Source organism: Parambassis ranga, chromosome 2 (assembly GCF_900634625.1).
Source record: "Parambassis ranga chromosome 2, fParRan2.1, whole genome shotgun sequence".
Classification (NCBI taxonomy): domain Eukaryota; kingdom Metazoa; phylum Chordata; class Actinopteri; family Ambassidae; genus Parambassis; species Parambassis ranga.
Genome location: NC_041023.1, coordinates 557966 through 575652, shown reverse-complemented (window position 1 = coordinate 575652; position 17687 = coordinate 557966). Strand labels below are relative to the sequence as shown.

The 17687-nt window shown below is 51.9% G+C and overlaps 1 protein-coding gene and 2 long non-coding RNA genes across 7 annotated transcripts; all 3 read left to right on the top strand.

The window, feature by feature from the left end:
- Positions 1–6424: 6424 nt before the first annotated feature.
- LOC114432086 (uncharacterized) lies at positions 6425–7614 on the top strand. Its single transcript, XR_003670217.1, has 4 exons — positions 6425–6482; positions 6566–6609; positions 6688–6739; positions 6828–7614. It is a non-coding gene; the product is annotated as an uncharacterized LOC114432086 (long non-coding RNA).
- Positions 7615–8034: 420 nt separating this feature from the next.
- Positions 8035–8723, top strand: LOC114432088 (uncharacterized). The gene is made up of 3 exons (XR_003670219.1): positions 8035–8192; positions 8267–8356; positions 8456–8723. It is a non-coding gene; the product is annotated as an uncharacterized LOC114432088 (long non-coding RNA).
- Positions 8724–10354: 1631 nt separating this feature from the next.
- On the top strand, positions 10355–16321 carry LOC114431977 (NACHT, LRR and PYD domains-containing protein 12-like). Of its 5 annotated transcripts, XM_028399688.1 has the most exons (9): positions 10355–10930; positions 11005–12784; positions 12952–13125; positions 13214–13387; positions 13714–13887; positions 14119–14292; positions 14373–14540; positions 14983–15029; positions 15143–16297. In XM_028399688.1, exons 1-9 carry the CDS (start codon positions 10654–10656, stop codon positions 15667–15669), a joined length of 3495 nt encoding a protein of 1164 aa, XP_028255489.1. In that variant the 5' UTR covers positions 10355–10653; the 3' UTR covers positions 15670–16297. The 5 variants fall into 5 exon arrangements, with proteins under 5 accessions (XP_028255489.1, XP_028255491.1, XP_028255492.1 ...); XM_028399690.1 differs by lacking the exon at positions 13214–13387 and having other exon boundaries at positions 15143–16321; XM_028399691.1 differs by lacking the exon at positions 14119–14292 and having other exon boundaries at positions 13714–13739; positions 14399–14540; positions 15143–16296.
- Positions 16322–17687: the final 1366 nt, after the last annotated feature.

The window sequence follows — 17687 nt, the reverse complement described above, 5'->3', positions numbered from 1 at the left end:
CGCAGCGAGTGTGTGTGTGTGTGTGTGTGTGTGTGTGTGTGTGTGTGTGTGTGTGTGTGTGTGTGTGTGGGGGGGGGGGGGGGGGGGGTCGGCTGGCTGTTTAGCGAGCGAGACGAGCAGCGCTGCCGATGAATATTTAAAGAGAGAGAGCGCAGCCATCATTTATTGATGCTGGTGAAGGGAAAGATGAATAGCCTGTCTGTGTACACAGCGCTGCAGAGCAGTGTGTGTGTGTGTGTGTGTGAGAGGCGCCTGGAAGCGAGGCGGCGGGCAGAGATTTGGTGTGTGCTGCCCGTCCTCTCAGATCAGGGGATTGTCGGCGGACCTTCAGTCTTGTGACCCGTGTGTGAGGCTTCACTTCACGTCTCCTCCTCCTGACAGCAGTGTCCTAAATGTGTTATGGCGGCTTCAAGAGCATGAAACCCAGATCCTGAACCGACCCCTTGAAGGGCCCAGAAACTTCCTGAAGAGTCCTTCTGACCCTGAACAGGGACGGGGTCTGTTCAGGAGGACCTCTGGAGGACCCAGCGGCCCCTCTTTGGTCCTGTGTGCGCTCTAATGCTGACAGTGTTGTTGTTGTTGCTGCATGCTAATTAGCGTTCTGCTTTATTGTGCTAGTTCAGCATAAAATCCATCCACAGGTCACATGACACAGCTGGACCAGCAGGAAGGTCAGAGGTCAGCTGACGGTGGAGCCGGGAGAGAGGGTTCGCAGGAATGTGCGGGGCGAGCGAGGAGTGTGTGCATGTGTGAGAGAGAGAGAGAGAGAGAGAGTAAGGAGGAGGAGGGAGTCAAGACGGTTTCAAGGCTCCCCCTCGCTGTTCACTGGCTCGCTCGCCCACCCGGTGCCTCTCGCACACACACTGCCAGACAAGGTCACACACACACGCTCACACACACACACACTCACACACACACACACACACTCACACACACACACACACACACACATTTTCTTGCTTCACTGCCAAAGCTGTCATCGCTCTCTCTCTTTTTCTCTCTCTCTCTTTCCAGGGAGGGAAAATGAGAAAATCAATTAGACCCCTCCTCCTCTCCCCCTCCTCCCCCTTCTCCTCCACCTCCCCCTCATCCTTGTCCTCTCCCCCTTCCTCCTCCTCCTCCTCTTCCTCCCCCTTCTCCTCCTCCTCCTCCTCTCCCACTCCACCTCCTCTTCCTCCTCCTCCTCCTCCCTCCTCCCCCTCTTGTTAACATACAGAATAATGATGCTTTAATTACGTAAACTGTTACGTTTTTCTTATCGCGTTAGGACCAGAGTTCGTACATCCCGTTGTCCTCTGGGGGGCGACAGAGTGAACGAGTGCAGCCGTGTTCACTGCAGTAGATCAGGATGTAACCTCTTCTGGTGGTCACTGGAGGTATTGCACCCCCCTGATGTTTTTGTTTATTTTTTATTTATTGATTTGTTGTGTTGCAGCAGCCTGGACTCCTCCTCCAGGAGGTCTGGTTGGTGCAGCAGCGCCCCCTGTCTGTTCACTGGAAGAGAAGCAGACGAGCTTCACCTGCAGCTGCAGAGAAAAAACATCCGTGTGTGCGCGCGCACAGACACACACACACACACATGCTATCAGGGTGTCAAATGGATGGATGTGTGTGTGTCTGTGTTTTCTGCCTGTGTGTGTGTGTGTGTGAGGGAAATTAGACTGCCTCATTATTCAAATTGGCTCGAAGGAGAAGTGACGCTCTCGCCTCGTTTACACTTCGACAGAGAGAGAGCTCCCCCGATCTGTCTCCCCCCTCCTCTTCCTCCTCCTCCTCCTCCTCTCCTTGTTCTGTCATGTGACGTCCCTTTGTCCTCCCTCGCCTCTGTCTCCTCCTCCTCCTCCTGTCCTCCTCCTCGTTCTCTCGTTCTCAAATTACGTCCTCGTTGCCGCCTCGTTTCTCATCCCGTTGCCGGGGGCTGTCGCCGAGGGCCGGCGAGGGCGCTAAACGATTTCCCACCATGCATCACTCACCACACACACACGTGTTTTACCTCACACCATAAATCTGCTCCTCCATGTCCGAGTGAATCAAAGGCAGAAAGGTGTCCTGATGGGGGCGCTGCAGGACAGACGATCAGTTAGCAGGATGTTAGCGACCTTCACCTGAACATTATTGATGCTTTGTTGTTGATGTGTAGAGGAGCTCCCCCTGCTGGTGTTGGATGTCTCTGCAGTTCGAACAGCACAGAGAGGGTTCTGCAGGGTGACAAGAAGCACATCCTGTCTGACTGCTGAGCGCCACCTGCTGGTCTGTTCATGTCATTATTAATGTCGTTTTTTTTTATGTCAGCAGCGGTGACTATGGCGCCCTCCAGTGGCTGTACCACGAACCCAGCTAGCATTGCTAGCAGCTGGAACGAGACACTGACGGTGACTTCGGCCTGTGAGGACTACAACTCCCATGTGTCATTACACATTTGTTTCCTATTGCGTATGTGTGTGTTTATGTTACCATGACAACCACGTTGTCATCCAGTGGTTCTGGGCGGCTGTGGACAGGCTCCTGCAGGTATGGACTGTTTGTGTCAGAGAGACTCGGTGATCCATCATCTGATTGATTTTCTAATTGCTCTGATTGGTCAGTTTCTGGCGAGGCTTCGCATCTCTGCGAGGAAGCGACGGGCGCCGGGTATCCCTTCACTGCCTCAGTAAACAGGATGGAGATGTGATCTGTTCATGATGATGATGATGATGGTGATGATGATGATGGTGATGATGATGATGATGATGATGATGATGAGCACACGTGACATCTGGACAAGTTAAACACAGACCTTTGACCTGGTCCACCATGCTGCATGCTGCCATGTGCTCCAGTACATGCAGCAGAGCTGACTGTGCTGTGACTGTTGGAGCAGATGACTCAGAGTCCAGCAGACGTGTTGTGTAACAGGAAGTCACCTGTGTGATGTAACCATGATCAGAACCGACCAATCAGACGCAGCCGCTGCCTCCAGCTGTGTTAGGATGGAGCTCAGAGGAGCTGAGGGCTCCAGTGACTCGTTCTGTGGCCTGATGTAGCAGCTGCTCCGTTCTCCTCTGGAGACCTGTGAGGTTCTGTGAGGTCCTGTCTGGGATGTGTCAGAGGACTGGACCCACAGCTGCTGCTGTCACAGTGTTTCCACCTGTTTCACCTGCCAGAACACAGTGGTTCTAACGAGGCCGCTCTGTATATTGTTAGAGACCATGAGCATTGAAGTCCAGTGAGTGGTGAGGAGAACGCTAGGTGGCGGTAGAGCACCTCAAACGTAGCCCCCCCCCCCCCCCCCCCCCCCCCATTAAACCAAAGAAGAAAAAGACGAAGCGATACATTTCCCGCGCATCGGCGCCATTTTTCAAACAACCCGGAGCAGGTGAGCGCTGCCCCCCCCTCCCCCCCGGCTGCTGCGGACGTTCGGCGGCTTCAGTAACACCACCTCCCGGGGTAACGGCAGCGAGAGCCGGTGTGACCGCACGGCACCGTCAGCTTTGGCGGGACATCCACTGAAGAAGAGAAACGGGTCACAGGAAGGCCTGGAAGCAGCGGGGACCATGGCGACCACCGAGGGGCTGGACCCAGCAGGTGCTGCTGCAGCTGATGGAGCTGATCACAGACATGGAGGAGGGAGCAGGAGGTGACGGAGCAGCGCTGTGGAGTCCTCCCTCTGTCCAAACATGCCTGGATGATGAAAGGTGCGGACATTAAAATGCTTCATTAATGTATAAAGTCAAAGCTTCCAAACTGAGAACGTCTGTCGCCATCTAGTGGTGAACAGGGGAAACGCACGGGTTCCAGAGTCACAGCTGAAAGTGATGATCAGAGCACATGGGTCAGAGCTACAACCAGCAGGCCTCCACCTGCATCTACGTCAGCGTGCACTTTTTAAGAGGACTCTTTTCTTCCAGGTGGACCCGCCTCATGTATGCAGCGTGCTGACCCAGGTGAGATGGAACCTGCGTCACAGGTCGTCACCAACACCCGGGGGAGAGTGGTCAGAGTCTGTCCTGTCCTCCACAGCTGAGGACCACGCTGCAGCCACCGGCCCGCGGCCTGAGGGGACGGCGTCCCCACGCTGGACCGTCTCAAGCTACGTTTTCGTTTCCTGTCTTTCTTTCCTTTCACTCCTTCACCTTCCTTCAGGCAGCTGCTAAAGCTAATTAGCACCAAAAGACAGACTGCACCGACTCCACATTGATCATATTGTAGTAAAAACTTAATGATTAATTGTAGAACAGCTGCAGTTTGTCCCAAAAAGCCACGACTAGCAAAACATGTATTTATATTTATTAATAGATTTGTTGATATTAATAATAAACAAGTTAGACTTTAGCGTTTAGCCACAAAAGTCAATACTGATTGACACTCATTCAGGCAGCCGCGTGGGTGTGGGTGGATGTTGAGGGTCTTGTGGATGTTGAGGGTCTTGTGGATGTTGAGGGTCTTGTGGATGCCGGCATCTTGTGGTAGTGTTGTGGTTCTGTGTTAGCGTTGTGTTGCTGTGGTTGTGTGGTAGAGAGTTGTTGGTGTTGTGGTGCTGTGGTAGTGTTGCAGTGGTGTGGTGGTTCTGTTGTTGCTGTGGTAGTGTTGTGGTTATGTTTTAGCGTTGTGGTGGTGCTGTGTTAGTGTTGTTGGTGTTGTGGTTCTGTTGTGTTGCAGTGGTTGTGTGGTAGAGAGTTGTTGGTGTTGTGGTGCTGTGGTAGTGTTGGTGTTGTGTTAGTGTTGTGGTGCTGTGGTTGTGTGGTAGAGAGTTGTTGGTTTTTGGAGTGGAGCAGCTGCTGAAAAAGGAGTTTGAACTCTGAAGAGATGAAGAATGAAGTCATCGACAAAGGATCGACAAAGGATCGATGCCTTCAGCAGCTGTCGGGACCTGGACGAGGGTCCTGGACCACAGACTCACATCAACGTTTTCCTTCCATTCAATCAGAGATCCACATGGAAGCACTGAAGACTGGGAGTCCATCTGTCAGGACAAGAGGAGCACCAGACGGACGCCTGGTGGAGCGGGTGGAGCGGGTGGAGCTGCTCCTGGACTGTTGTCTCCTTTCAGGAGGTGTTGAGTCGTTGGGCCATTAGATTAACATGAGATGTTCAGCTGCATGTTTGGTGCTTGAACTGAAGAGGTGACGTGATGGAAGGGTTAAATAAGGTGTGTGTGTGTGTGTGTGTGTGTGTGTGTGTGTGTGTTTGTGTGTTTGTGTGTGTGTGTCTGTGTGTGTGTCTGTGTGTGTGTGTGTCTGTGTGTGTGTCTGTGTGTGTGTGTGTCTGTGTGTGTGTCTGTGTTTGTGTGTGTGTCTGTGTCTGTGTGTGTGTGTGTGTGTCTGTGTGTGTGTCTGTGTGTGTGTCTGTGTGTGTCTGTGTGTTACTGCGGCCTGACAGTCTTAGATGTATGTTTATAAAGTTAAAGATCCCAGGATCAATAAGAAGGTGGAGCAGCAGAGCGCTCACACTGTGACGGAGGGAGCGGTAGAGAAGCAGCAGGTGGTGGAGGACGGACTCTGAGCAGTTCTTCAGACAGGACGAGCTGCCATCCAAATATCAGGTGTATCAATAATGGCGGGTGGAGCTCGGCTGTAGTCACTGTAGCTCTGCCCGCCTCTCTTCTTGTAGCCGTTAGTCTCTCAGTGGCAGCTCCTGTCCAGTCCTCCGTCACCACGCTGCCTTTTATCAGCTGTTAGCGGGCTTCTTAGCTTTTGTAGCTGTCTGAGCTGTGCAGGGCTTTCAGGGGCTGTGTGAGGAGTGTGTGAGGAGTGTGTGAGGAGTGTGTGAGGAGTGTGTGAGGAGTGTGTGAGGAGTGTGTGAGGAGTGTGTGAGGAGTGTGTGTTGACGGCTTCTTCTGTCTTCACAGGACTCCACCGCGGAGCTGCACCACAGGACTCCACCGCGGAGCTGCACCACAGGACTCCACCGCGGAGCTGCACCACGGAGCTGCACCACAGGACTCCACCGCGGAGCTGCACCACGGAGCTGCACCGCAGGGCCTGGACGTCTGCAGGAGAGGTAGTATGTCTGCACCTTGACACATGCTGACACCTCAGTGGAGGCGCTCATGCTGTGACTCTCTGCTCCTCAGGACCACGGAGCTCCACCGTGGAGCTGCACCACGGGACTGCACCATGGGGCCTGGACTTCTGTCGGAGAGGTAGTATGTCTCCACCTTGACACATGCCGACACATCCTCCCAGTGAGACGCTCACCATGCTGCTCTCACTTTGTTTCTCCTCAGGACCGCGGAGCTGCACCATGAGGCCCGGTCGTCCGAGTGAGGTAGTATGTCTCCATCCTCTAGTGAAGACGCTGATGATACAGCTGTGTGTGTTTCTCTCCTCAGATCCACGGAGCTGCACCACAGGGCCTGGACGTCTGCAGGAGAGGTAGTATGTCTGCACCTTGACACATGCTGACACCTCAGTGGAGGCGCTCATGCTGTGACTCTCTGCTCCTCAGGACCATGGAGCTCCACCGTGGAGCTGCACCACAGGGCCTGGACGTCTGCAGGCGAGGTAGTATGTCTGCACCCTGACACATGCTGACAGTCAGTCAATCAGTGGAGGCGCTCACCGTGCTGCTGTGACTTTCTCCTCAGACCTGCTGTGAGCTGCTCCGTGGAGCCTGGACTTCAGTCGGGTAGTAAGTGTGCAGCTCATGTTGAGGGTCTCCATCCAGCAGCTTACTCATCATGTTGCTCTGTGACCTTTGACCCCGCAGGCCTCCAAGAAGCTGCGATGGACTCGGTGGCCGAAGGGACCTCTTCAGCCAGGTGAAGCCTGCGTCGCACATCGTCACCAATGGAAACACAGAACGTCATGTGATTGTGTTAAAATGATCTGTCCTCCGCTCCTCCTCAGGTGACATCACGCCTCCGTTCCCTCCGCCCGGCCCTCCGGCAGCCAGCGGGATGCAGCCAGGCTTGTTTCTTTGACTGTTCACTCTGAACGGTCGAGGTAAGGTGGACTCTGTAGACTTCAGGGTCATTTTATGTAGATTAATACATTCAGCCAGATGGAAACGCATTTAAACCGCTTCCCTCTGGCTGAACACGCTGTCCCTGGACCCCGCCGAATTTCAGACCACCATCTGCAAAACGGAAGACACAGGAAGATGCTTCTGCCTGGAGAACTGGTGCTTGTGCCTGGAGGACCGGAGCTTCTGCCTTCCATCTCACCAGGACCAGCGGAGGGATGTGGCATCACAGGCGTGCCCTGACTGTTTGACTGACTGAGGGGCTCTGGGTGGGGTTGTCCTCCTCCTCATAGTGTAGTAGCATGTTGTCAGGGTGTGTGGACTGAGCTCAGTCTGTGGTTCAGGTGTATCTAGTGTGGTTGTAGTGATGGGGGTTAGTGACTTGACTGGGACTGGCACACAACAACACAACAAACGTGCTGCACAGCCGACACCGACAGCTTCTCCAAGCAACGTTCAAGTGGATAAAACAACACAAAGGAGACACGTGGACCATCAGACAGACCCACAGGGGGGCTGGCAGGAGCCGGAAGTGCACAGGTCAATGAAAATGGTCCTAAAGGACCCCCCCCCCCCCAACAAGTGCAGCTACACCCAAACCTGGGTGAAGTCATGGATCACTGGAACATCACGGTGTGGCATTCAACAACCATCAGTGTCATCAGTACGCCTGCAGAAGGACTGGAACCATGAACTATGAAACATTCAGTGTGTGTAACGTGTGGGTCACTGTGTGGCTCTGTGTAACGTGTGGGTCACTGTGTGGCTCTGTGTAACGTGTGGGTCACTGTGTGGCTCTGTGTAACGTGTGGGTCACTGTGTGGCTCTGTGTAACGTGTGGGTCACTGTGTGGCTCTGTGTAACGTGTGTGGGTCACTGTGGCTCTGTGTAACGTGTGTGGGTCACTGTGTGGCTCTGTGTAACGTGTGTGGGTCACTGTGTGGTTCTGTGTAACGTGTGGGTCACTGTGTGGTTCTGTGTAACGTGTGGGTCACTGTGTGGCTCTGTGTAACATGTGGGTCACTGTGTGGCTCTGTGTAACGTGTGTGTTTGTGATGTCATCACCTCTGTCCTGTCAGGAATTGTGTTGTGTCGTGTGCTTCATGTGCAGCATGCTGCTGGGTGTTTGTGCTGCCTCTCACCTGGACATGTAGGAGGCGGAGTCACGGCTGGAAAAGGACACGGCCAGCCTTTTCTGGCTCCGCCCCCTTGCGTCAGAGATCACAGGCCAAGGTCTGTCAGTAGGAACGGTGGGTGGAGCCTTTTTAAATGCAGCATTTTGGACTCAGTGATTCTCTGTATTTAACCCTTTCCTTTCTTCCAGCTGTTCCAGGGCCTTTTCAGTGACATCACGCCGCGGCGTCATCGTGTACCAGCCAACCACCTTTCCTGTTGGGACCATTGGAGCCTGCAGGTATGGTGGAGCTAGGAGAGTCTTAATGAACCTGAAGTGTTTGTATCATACGGACCGCATGAAAGGATGAAGTTGTGTCATGTGACTGTGTTTCTACAGGCTGGAGGTGCTGCTGAGCTGCTGAGCGATGAGTCAGAAGAACCTTCTAACAGGCTCAGACGAGTCCCAAGGAGTGAAGACCTCCATCACCCTCAACACTAAGGCCTGTCGGCATGCTGCTCCACCTGCATCACAGAGAGCACGTCATCAGGACCTCCTGGCAGAGCTGCAGTATGAAGAGGAGCCGGTCAGCCCAGCTCCAGCCTGTCCCTGCTGCTGCTGGACCTCTCTGCTGTGGGAGCAGACAAAGGAGAGGGGCTCGGTGATGCAGAACCACAGTGTGAACCCATGCACCGGGTCAGTCCACACAAGTCAATGTGACAAATCAGTTTGATGTGTTTTGATTGAATTACAGTCATGTTGTTTCTCCTTTTATTGTCGGTGACACGTGGCGAGCTGATGAGGATCGTGGTGCGTCCCGGTGCAGGAGGGCGGCGACGGTGCGTCCCGGTGCGTCCCGGTGCAGGAGGGCGGAGACGGTGCGTCCCGGTGCAGGAGGGCGGAGACGGTGCGTCCCGGTGCAGGAGGGCGGCGACGGTGCGTCCCGGAGCGTGTGTTTAATGTCATTAAGGCTGTGTAGCTGACGTACTGTGCTGTCGCTGGTGGGTTTAAACTTGTGCGTGTTGTGTACCTGAAGGTCCCGCTGTGGTCCTTCCTGTTGGTGTCGTGAAGGCGCCGGATGTCCGCAGCTGAAGGAGCTTCCCTTAATGAAAGGTTAAGTATTCCCACCTTTCTATACGCCGTCATCAGGTGAAGGTCTGAGGTGGTGCCATGCGTGCTGATGTTCTGTGTGTTTCTGCAGGTGTGTGTATTCAGACATGTGTGCAGTCGTGCCCTTTGAATGAGCACCTGCAGTGTACCAGTGTTAACAGGTGTGTATGTGTATATATATATATATATATATGAGGTTGGAAGTGTGCTGTCGTGTTTAAACTTGTGTGTGTTGTGTACCTGAAGGTCCTGCTGTGGTCCTTCCTGTTGGTGACGGCGCCGGGTGTCGGAGCGCGTTGGATCGTTGAGCGTGGCACGTTAATAAGGACGTTCAGACGCTTGTGTCCATGTTTGTGCTGTTCACACGGTGTATCTTAAAGGCGGGGTTCTGAAGTGGCTCATGATGTTGTGATGAATATGATTTTTATTTTCTTTCTCTCCAGTGAGCAGCCCTGATGCTGGTGTGTGCTGCAGTGTCACTCTGACGTGTGTCGTGTTTGTTACCGTGTGATGCTGATGTCATTGTTTGTACTTGTTGCTTCATCCTAATAAAGGCTGCAGTGTGTCTTTAAAGCCGGTTCTGTGTGTGTGTCCTCGTGTGGGTCACGTCCCTGCAGGGACGGAAGCTCAGGCCACAGCCTGCACAGGGTTAAACTCTTCACACTGATAGAAGCGGCTTCTCTTCCCTCGGACACTTTCACCTGGATGTAGCTTCAGTCTCTGCTGACCTCCACCTCTCCAGCTCAGCCTCTCAGCCCGTCGGTTGTCTTCTGGCTCTCACCTTTTCAGACCATGTTACCATGGCGCCCCCTGCTGCCCATTGGTGGTTCCTGCACTGAGCGCTGAAATGTTTTATTACAATAAGATTAAGAATAAATTCACTCAGTGACTTAAAACATAAATAAACTCATTAAAGTAAAAGAAATGACAAATGAAAACATCTCAAAGTAAAGACTGAGGTATGGATGATGAATGTATGGATCAGCAGCAGTTTGTCCTGCAGCAGACAGGTCAGATATGATCACAGTGAGATATAAATCATGTTAGATATTGAAGTTATACACACCTTACACTGAATGTGTGTGAGCGATGACACCATTTAGAGTATGAAGTTTCACTTCCTGTTTGTTTCACAGAAGTTGGTATGAGGAAACATCCTGTGATGTCACAGCTGGGTTACTTCTCTGGAGGAGGGGGACGTCTGAGCTCCGAGGTGAGAACTCTCCGACTGTTCTCTGCTGTCCTCCAGTCGCTCGCCAGAGTTTCTGTCGATATTGATCAGCAGCAGCTTGTCTGTCAGTCACAGCTTCCTTTGTTCCATTAAAGAAACAGAAGTGACGTTAAAGGCCGCGATCCTCCACCAGAACAGACCTGTTCTTCTTTGGTTTTCATTTCTCTGGGAGTGTAAACCTGTAGGAACCCTGTGGTCGCAGCAGGAGACGGCAGAACCAGCAGAGGACGGATACAGACCTCTGAGACCTGTCAGGATGGCATGCCCTCCAGAGGTGCTTCTGCAGACTTTGGAGGATTTGGGAAAAGAGGAGTTTGAGAAGTTTAAGTGGTTGCTGTGTCAGAGGGGGACTCTAGAAGACTTCCTGCCCATCCCAAAGTCTCGACTTGAAAGAGCGAACCGGATGACTGCGGTGGACCAGATGTTGAACACCTACCATCTGAACTCCATTAAAGTCATGAAGAAGGTTTTGGTGAAGATCAGCAGGAATGACCTGGTGGAGAACCTCAAAGACGTCCCTTCAGAGCCTTCAGGTAAGTCAGGGAACCGTCCACAGGGGGGAAGGTCTCCCGGGGACACATGTCGTAACAAACTGCTGTTTCTGCAGAGGTCCTCGCTGGCTGTCAACAGAAGATGAAGTCTGACCTGCAGAGAAAGTTCCAGTGTGTGTTTGAGGGCATCGCCAAAGCAGGAAAGAAAACCCTTCTGAACCAGATCTACACAGAGCTCTACATCACAGAGGGGGGGACTGCAGGGGTTAGCGAGGACCATGAGGTCAGACAGATTGAAGCAGCATCCAGGACAGCACACAGACCAGAAACCCCCATCAGACCAGCAGACCTCTTCGAAGGCTCACCTGGAAGACAGGAACCAATCAGAACAGTGATGACACAGGGAGTGGCTGGCATCGGGAAAACAGTCCTAACACAGAAGTTCAGTCTGGACTGGGCTGAAGACAAAGACCACCAGGACGTCCACTTCACATTTCCATTCACGTTCAGAGAGCTGAATGTGCTGAGAGAGGAACGGTTCAGCTTGGTGGAGCTTGTTCATCACTTCTTCCCTGAAACCAAAGAGGCAGGAATCTGCAGCTTCCAGCACCTCCAGGTGCTCTTCATCTTTGACGGTCTGGATGAGTGTCGACCTCCTCTGGACTTCCACAACACTCAGGTCCTGACTGATGTCACAGAGTCCACCTCAGTGCATGTGCTGCTGACAAACCTCATCAGGGGGAAGCTGCTTCCCTCTGCTCGCCTCTGGATCACCACAAGACCTGCAGCAGCCAATCAGATCCCTCCTGACTGTGTGGACATGGTGACAGAGGTCAGAGGGTTCACCGACCCCCAGAAGGAGGAGTACTTCAGGACGAGGTTCAGAGAGGAGGAGCGGGCCAGCAGGATCATCTCCCACATCAAGACATCACGAAGCCTCCACATCATGTGCCACATCTCGGTCTTCTGCTGGATCACTGCTACAGTTCTTGACAATCTTTTGAATTCTGGAGACAGAAGAGTCCTTCCAAAGACCCTGACTGAGATGTACATCCACCTCCTGGTGGTTCAGGCCAAAGTCAAGAGGGTCAAGTATGAGGGAGGAGCTGAGACGGATCCACACTGGAGTCCAGAGAGCAGGGAGATGATCCGGTCTCTGGGGAAACTGGCTTTTGATCAGCTGCAGAAAGGAAACCTGATCTTCTATGAATCAGACCTGACAGAGTGTGGCATCGATATCAGAGCAGCCTCAGTGTGCTCAGGACTGTTCACACAGATCTTTAAAGAGGAGAGAGGCCTGTACCAGGACATGGTGTTCTGCTTCATCCATCTGAGTGTTCAGGAATTTCTGGCTGCTCTCCACCTGATCCTCTGTTACACCAACAGGACCACCGAGGGGCTGGAGGACTTCCTGGGAGACAAGTACAGACACTCCTCTCTGGATGACTTCCTGAAGAGAGTCATGGAGAAATCCCTCCGAAGTAAAAATGGCCACCTGGACCTGGTGGTTCGCTTCCTTCATGGCCTCTCTCTGCAGTCCAATCAGAGGCTCTTACAAGGCCTGCTGGGTCAGACAGAGACCAGTCCAGAAACCACCCAGAGAATCATCAACAACCTGAAATGGATGAACACTGGTGACATCTCTCCTGACAGAAGCATCAACATCTTCCACTGTCTGATGGAGATGAACGAGCTCTCAGTCCATCAGGAGATCCAAGAGTTCCTGCGGTCAAAGACCAGGTCAGAGTGCCTCTCTGTGGTCCACTGTTCAGCTCTGGCCTACATGCTGCAGATGTCAGAGGAGGTTCTGGAGGAGCTGGACCTGGACAGGTACAACACAACAGAGGATGGACGACTGAGACTGATCCCAGCTGTGAGGAACTGCAGGAAGGCTCGGTGAGTCCAGATGTGATGATGATTGTGAATCAGTGTAGATTAGTGGTTCAGGCCTTCACAGATCCAGATGTGTGGTCCTTCAGAGGTCCACGTGTTCATTGGAACATGTCAGCCGTGTCTTTGTCTTTATATAAAGTGTCCTGTTTCTGATGTTCCTGTCCTCACAGACTTCCTGGCTGCAGACTCTCAGAGACTCACTGTGAAGTCGTGGCCTCAGCTCTGCAGTCCAGCCCCTCCCACCTGACACATCTGGACCTGAGCTGGAACAGTCTGCAGGAGTCAGGAGTGGCACAGCTGTGTTCTGGACTGCAGAGTCCTCAGTGCAGACTGCAGACTCTGAGGTCAGTTCTCTTCATCTATGCATTTGGACCTGATCACGTCTGATTGGATGATCAATGATTTCTTCAGTGTCTGTTCTTCTTTACTCAGGTTGTGGGGCTGCAGTCTGTCAGAGAGCAGTTGTGCTTCTCTGGGCTCAGCTCTGAGGTCCGACCCCTCCCACCTGAGACATCTGGACCTGAGCTGGAACAGCCTGCAGGAGTCAGGAGTGGAGCAGCTGTGTTCTGGACTGCAGAGTCCAGACTGCAGACTGCAGACTCTGAGGTCAGTTCTCTGTTATTATTCATGATCAGGTTTATGAAATATGGGCGTCCAGTTTGTCTCAGACTGCACAGAGCACCTGTCAGGACTGACGGACAGCACAGGGAGCACAGACAGTTTACATGAAGAGCATCATCCTTCATGTCAGCAGCTGTCTCCTCAGTCCTCATGATCTGATGACAGACCAGCTCCAGTCTGAAGTCCACATGGACATTACAGACCTGTTCAGGAATGACTCTTTCTGTCTCATTGATATTGTGATATTGATCTGTACACCGTAACCTGATCACATTGGGTTATCAATGATTTCTTCAATGTCTTTTATTCAGGCTGTTTGGCTGCAGTCTGTCAGAGACCAGCTGGGCCCCTCTTGGCTCAGCTCTGCAGTCCAACCCCTCCCATCTGAGACACCTGGACCTGAGTAAAAACAACCTGCAGGACTCGGGCCTGAAGCAGCTGTGCGGGTTCCTGGAGAGTCCAGACTGCAGACTGCAGACTCTGAGGTCAGACTCCATTTTGTTTTTGAGTTGTGAGACATCAGGCTGCTCTTAGACTGATCCACATGGAGGATCCTTATGGTTTAAAACCTCCACAGGTGGAGCTGCAGAGCTCTTGAGCTGAAGTGTCTGTACGGGGTGTACTGCTGGTACATTCTGAACCTTCTTCTTCTCTGATAATGAAACGCTGCATGACTGCAGACAAGAAGTTACTGACGTCTTTAACTCTTTATTCAGATTGTATCACTGCAGCTTGTCAGAGACCAGCTGTGCTCCTCTGGGCTCAGCTCTGAAGTCCAGCCCCCCCCATCTGACAGAGCTGAGCCTGAGTAACAACGACCTGGGGGATGCAGGAGTGAAGCAGCTGTGTTCTGGACTGGGGAGCCCCGACTCTAGGCTGCGGACTCTCAGGTCAGGGTTCAGTTAAATGCTGCTCCAGGTTCATGCTGAGGGTCTGTATGGTTCCTTCCTGATGGTTTCTGTGCCCCCAGCCTGTCAGGATGTCTGATCACAGAGGACGGCTGTGCTTCTCTGGCCTCAGCGCTGAGCTCCAGCCCGTCCCACCTGAGAGAGCTGGACCTGAGCTACAACCATCCAGGAGACTCCGGAGTGCAGCTGCTGCGTGCTGAGGCTGCACACTGTGGACTGGACACGCTCAGGTATGGACCTCCTCCTCCTACTCCTCGACCTCCACCCCCTCCTCCTCTTCCTCCCCCCTACTATACCTCCTCCTCCTCTTCCTCCCCCCTACTATACCTCCTCCTCCTCCTCCTCCTCCATCTCCACCTCTTCCTCCTCCTCCCCCCTACTCCTCCTCCACCTCCTCTTCCACCACCACCTCCTCCTTCTTCCTCCTCTTCCACCACCACCTCCACCTCCTCCTCTTCCTCCTCTTCCTCCTCCACCTCCTCCTCCTCCTCTTCCACCACCACCTCCTCTTCCACCACCTAGTGTTCCACCACCACCACCTCCACCTCCTCCTCCTCCCCTTACTCCACCTCCACCTCCTCCTCTTCCTCCACCTCCTCCTTCTTTTCCTCCTCCTCCCCTTACCCTCCTCCTGTTGGTAGAGGATCCCTCTGACGGTGTTTCCTCCTGCAGGGTGGACCATGGTGGAGAGCGGAGGGTGGCTCCTGGTCTGAGGAAGTGTAAGTGTGTGTTCCTCATTAAACATGAATGAGTAGCCTGTCAGGCAGCAGAGGGGTGGAGGCAGCAGAGGGGTGGAGGCAGCAGAGGTTAACTGTGTCTCTGTCTCCGTCAGATCTCTGTCAGCTTCAGGTCGACACAGACTCGGTGAACACAAACCTCCAGCTGTCCGACCACAACAGGACGGTGACGCGTGTGAGGGAGGAGCCGCCGTATCCTGACTATCCAGACCGCTTCTACGAGTGGCGTCCTCAGCTGCTGTGTAGAAACCATCTGACCGGGCGCTGTTACTGGGAGGTGGAGTGGAGAGGAGAGGTGTATGTATCAGTGAGTTACAGGAGAAGCAAGGTTTGGTTGAGAGGAAGCGATGTGCCCTGGTGTCTGAGGTGCTCCAATGAAGATGGTTACTCTGTCTGTCAAGATGGTGGAGAAACATCCATCTCCTCCCCCTCCTCCTCCTCCTCCAGCAGAGTAGCAGTGTATGTGGACTGTCCTGCTGGCACTCTGTCCTTCTACAGAGTGTCCTCGGACACACTGATCCACCTCCACACCTTCAGCAGCACCTTCACTGCCCCTCTGTGTGCTGGGTTTGGGTTTGATTCCTGTGGCTCCTCAGTGTCTCTTGTGGTGGAAAAATCCTGAATCACATCATGTGTGCGTGATGGATGGAGAAGAACTGCACCTGCACACTCAGAGGGTTAATATGTCACATTAAGCCTGGTGGAAGTTGAAGAATTGAAGGACACGTTTAATATATAAAACATGTAACGGCCTCCTGCTCGGCGGAGAAGCACTGAGAGCTGTCGGACCTGTTCTGTGCTTCTCCCTGTGCAGCTGCTTGTAATAAACTTTTCGGTCATCATTTCAGAGTCTTTTTAGAGTCTTTACTTTTTGCCACAACACTCTGTGTCCAGAGTAGGAGGAAGATGGGCTCCTGTAAACTCTGGACCGACCGGATGCTGGATTTAGTGCGAGCTGATTGGACGGCTCGTCGCCATGTCCAGTCTGAGCGACCAGCACTAGGTTGTTATAACTAGGGAGTTATTATTGAATCTCTCAGTAATAGTTATTGAGTTAAGCCTTTACTTCTGTCGGTAAAGTAGGTGTTTACATTCTGTTCAAATCCACCAGAATGCAGGAAATAGCATCTACTTCATTAATGGAGGGAGGACCCCAGACCCCCCTCTATCTATCTACTATCAGTACATTTACAACATGTTTTTATTTACCTGTGTTCATTAAACATGGTCCAAATTCAGTTTAGGATGATATGTGATTATTAAGCCTGTTCATGTTCAGGTAAACAGTAGATGCGGCTGCAGATGATGAGAGAATGTGAAACGAACGTCTGCGTTAAGATAGATGTCAAGATAAGGCCTGATCTGTACAACAATATACGGACAGCAATTAAACGACAAACTGCGGTGTTAAGTGTGATGCGGTGCACCAGTGCAAAAACTTGGTCCAGGACCCTGGCTGTGACCTCCAGTTAATATGAATAAAGAGTTGACACTTGTTACACTTATCGCAGTTATTATGAGAGAAATTACATTTTTTATTGCATTATTTTATTCTTTAAGTAAAATATTATTTAACAGCTATTTGTTTTCTAAATAATTTAGTATGAATAAAAGAAGTAGTAGAAGTTTTTTTAGGTTTTTTATTTATTTTATTTTATATTATTTAATTATTTTTAATATTTTTTTTGTAGACTGCAGACAAGTTCACAAACAGGTGTTTGTGAGTCGTGTGCGTCTACTACAGGTGCCCCCGGGTGTCTAAGGAAGTCGGGCCTGAACTCTTCATGAAGGGCTTTGCAAACTGTGAGAAGAAGTTCTTGTTCTTCGTAGCGCTGACGTCTTGCTTCTTGTAGCATGTTCCAGGAAACTACTGATTATGTGTTTGTCCATCGTCGGCAGCCCAGCAGACACATGAAAGGCCACATTGAATGGGTATTTCCACTCTTTGATCAGGTTCTTATAAACCAGCTTGCTAAGAGAGAAATCTGGAGGAATAATAATATGTTCCTCTTCCAGTAAATCCCAAATTTGGTCATAAAGCTGCAAGGTCAATTTAGTCTCTAACTTTCTATTCACTCGAATAATTAGATCAAAAAGAAATCTGCCCAAGTCATTTTTTCCATCTAAGCCACTATGTCCCCCGCAAAGTGAATCACAGGTGTGAAGGAGCCATCCTTCTGTGACCCCGAAGACTCCACAGACATGACCTCGGCTGTCTGCTGCAGAGGCACAATGATGACACTTTCATCACTTTCAGTACTGGATGGCAAGGACCGTCCATTGTCCATCCATGACAGGCTGATTAACGTTACACTAAAGTAAGAGTAGTGCTGACTGTCAGCTGGTTTTATGAGGTAAACACAGGGTAAGGGGTGTGTGTGCGTGTCTGTGTGTGTGTCTCTGTGTGTGTGTGTGTGTCTGTGTGTGTGTGTCTGTGTGTGTGTGCGTGTGTGTCTGTGTGTGTGTGTCTCTGTGTGTGTGCGTGTGTGTCTGTGTGTGTGTGCGTGTGTGTGTGTCTGTGTGTGTGTGTCTGTGTCTGTGTGTGTGTGTGTGCGTGTGTGTCTGTGTGTGTAAGTGTGTGTGTGTCTGTGTGTGTGTGTCTGTGTCTGTGTGTCTGTGTGTGTGTGTGTGTGTGTGTGT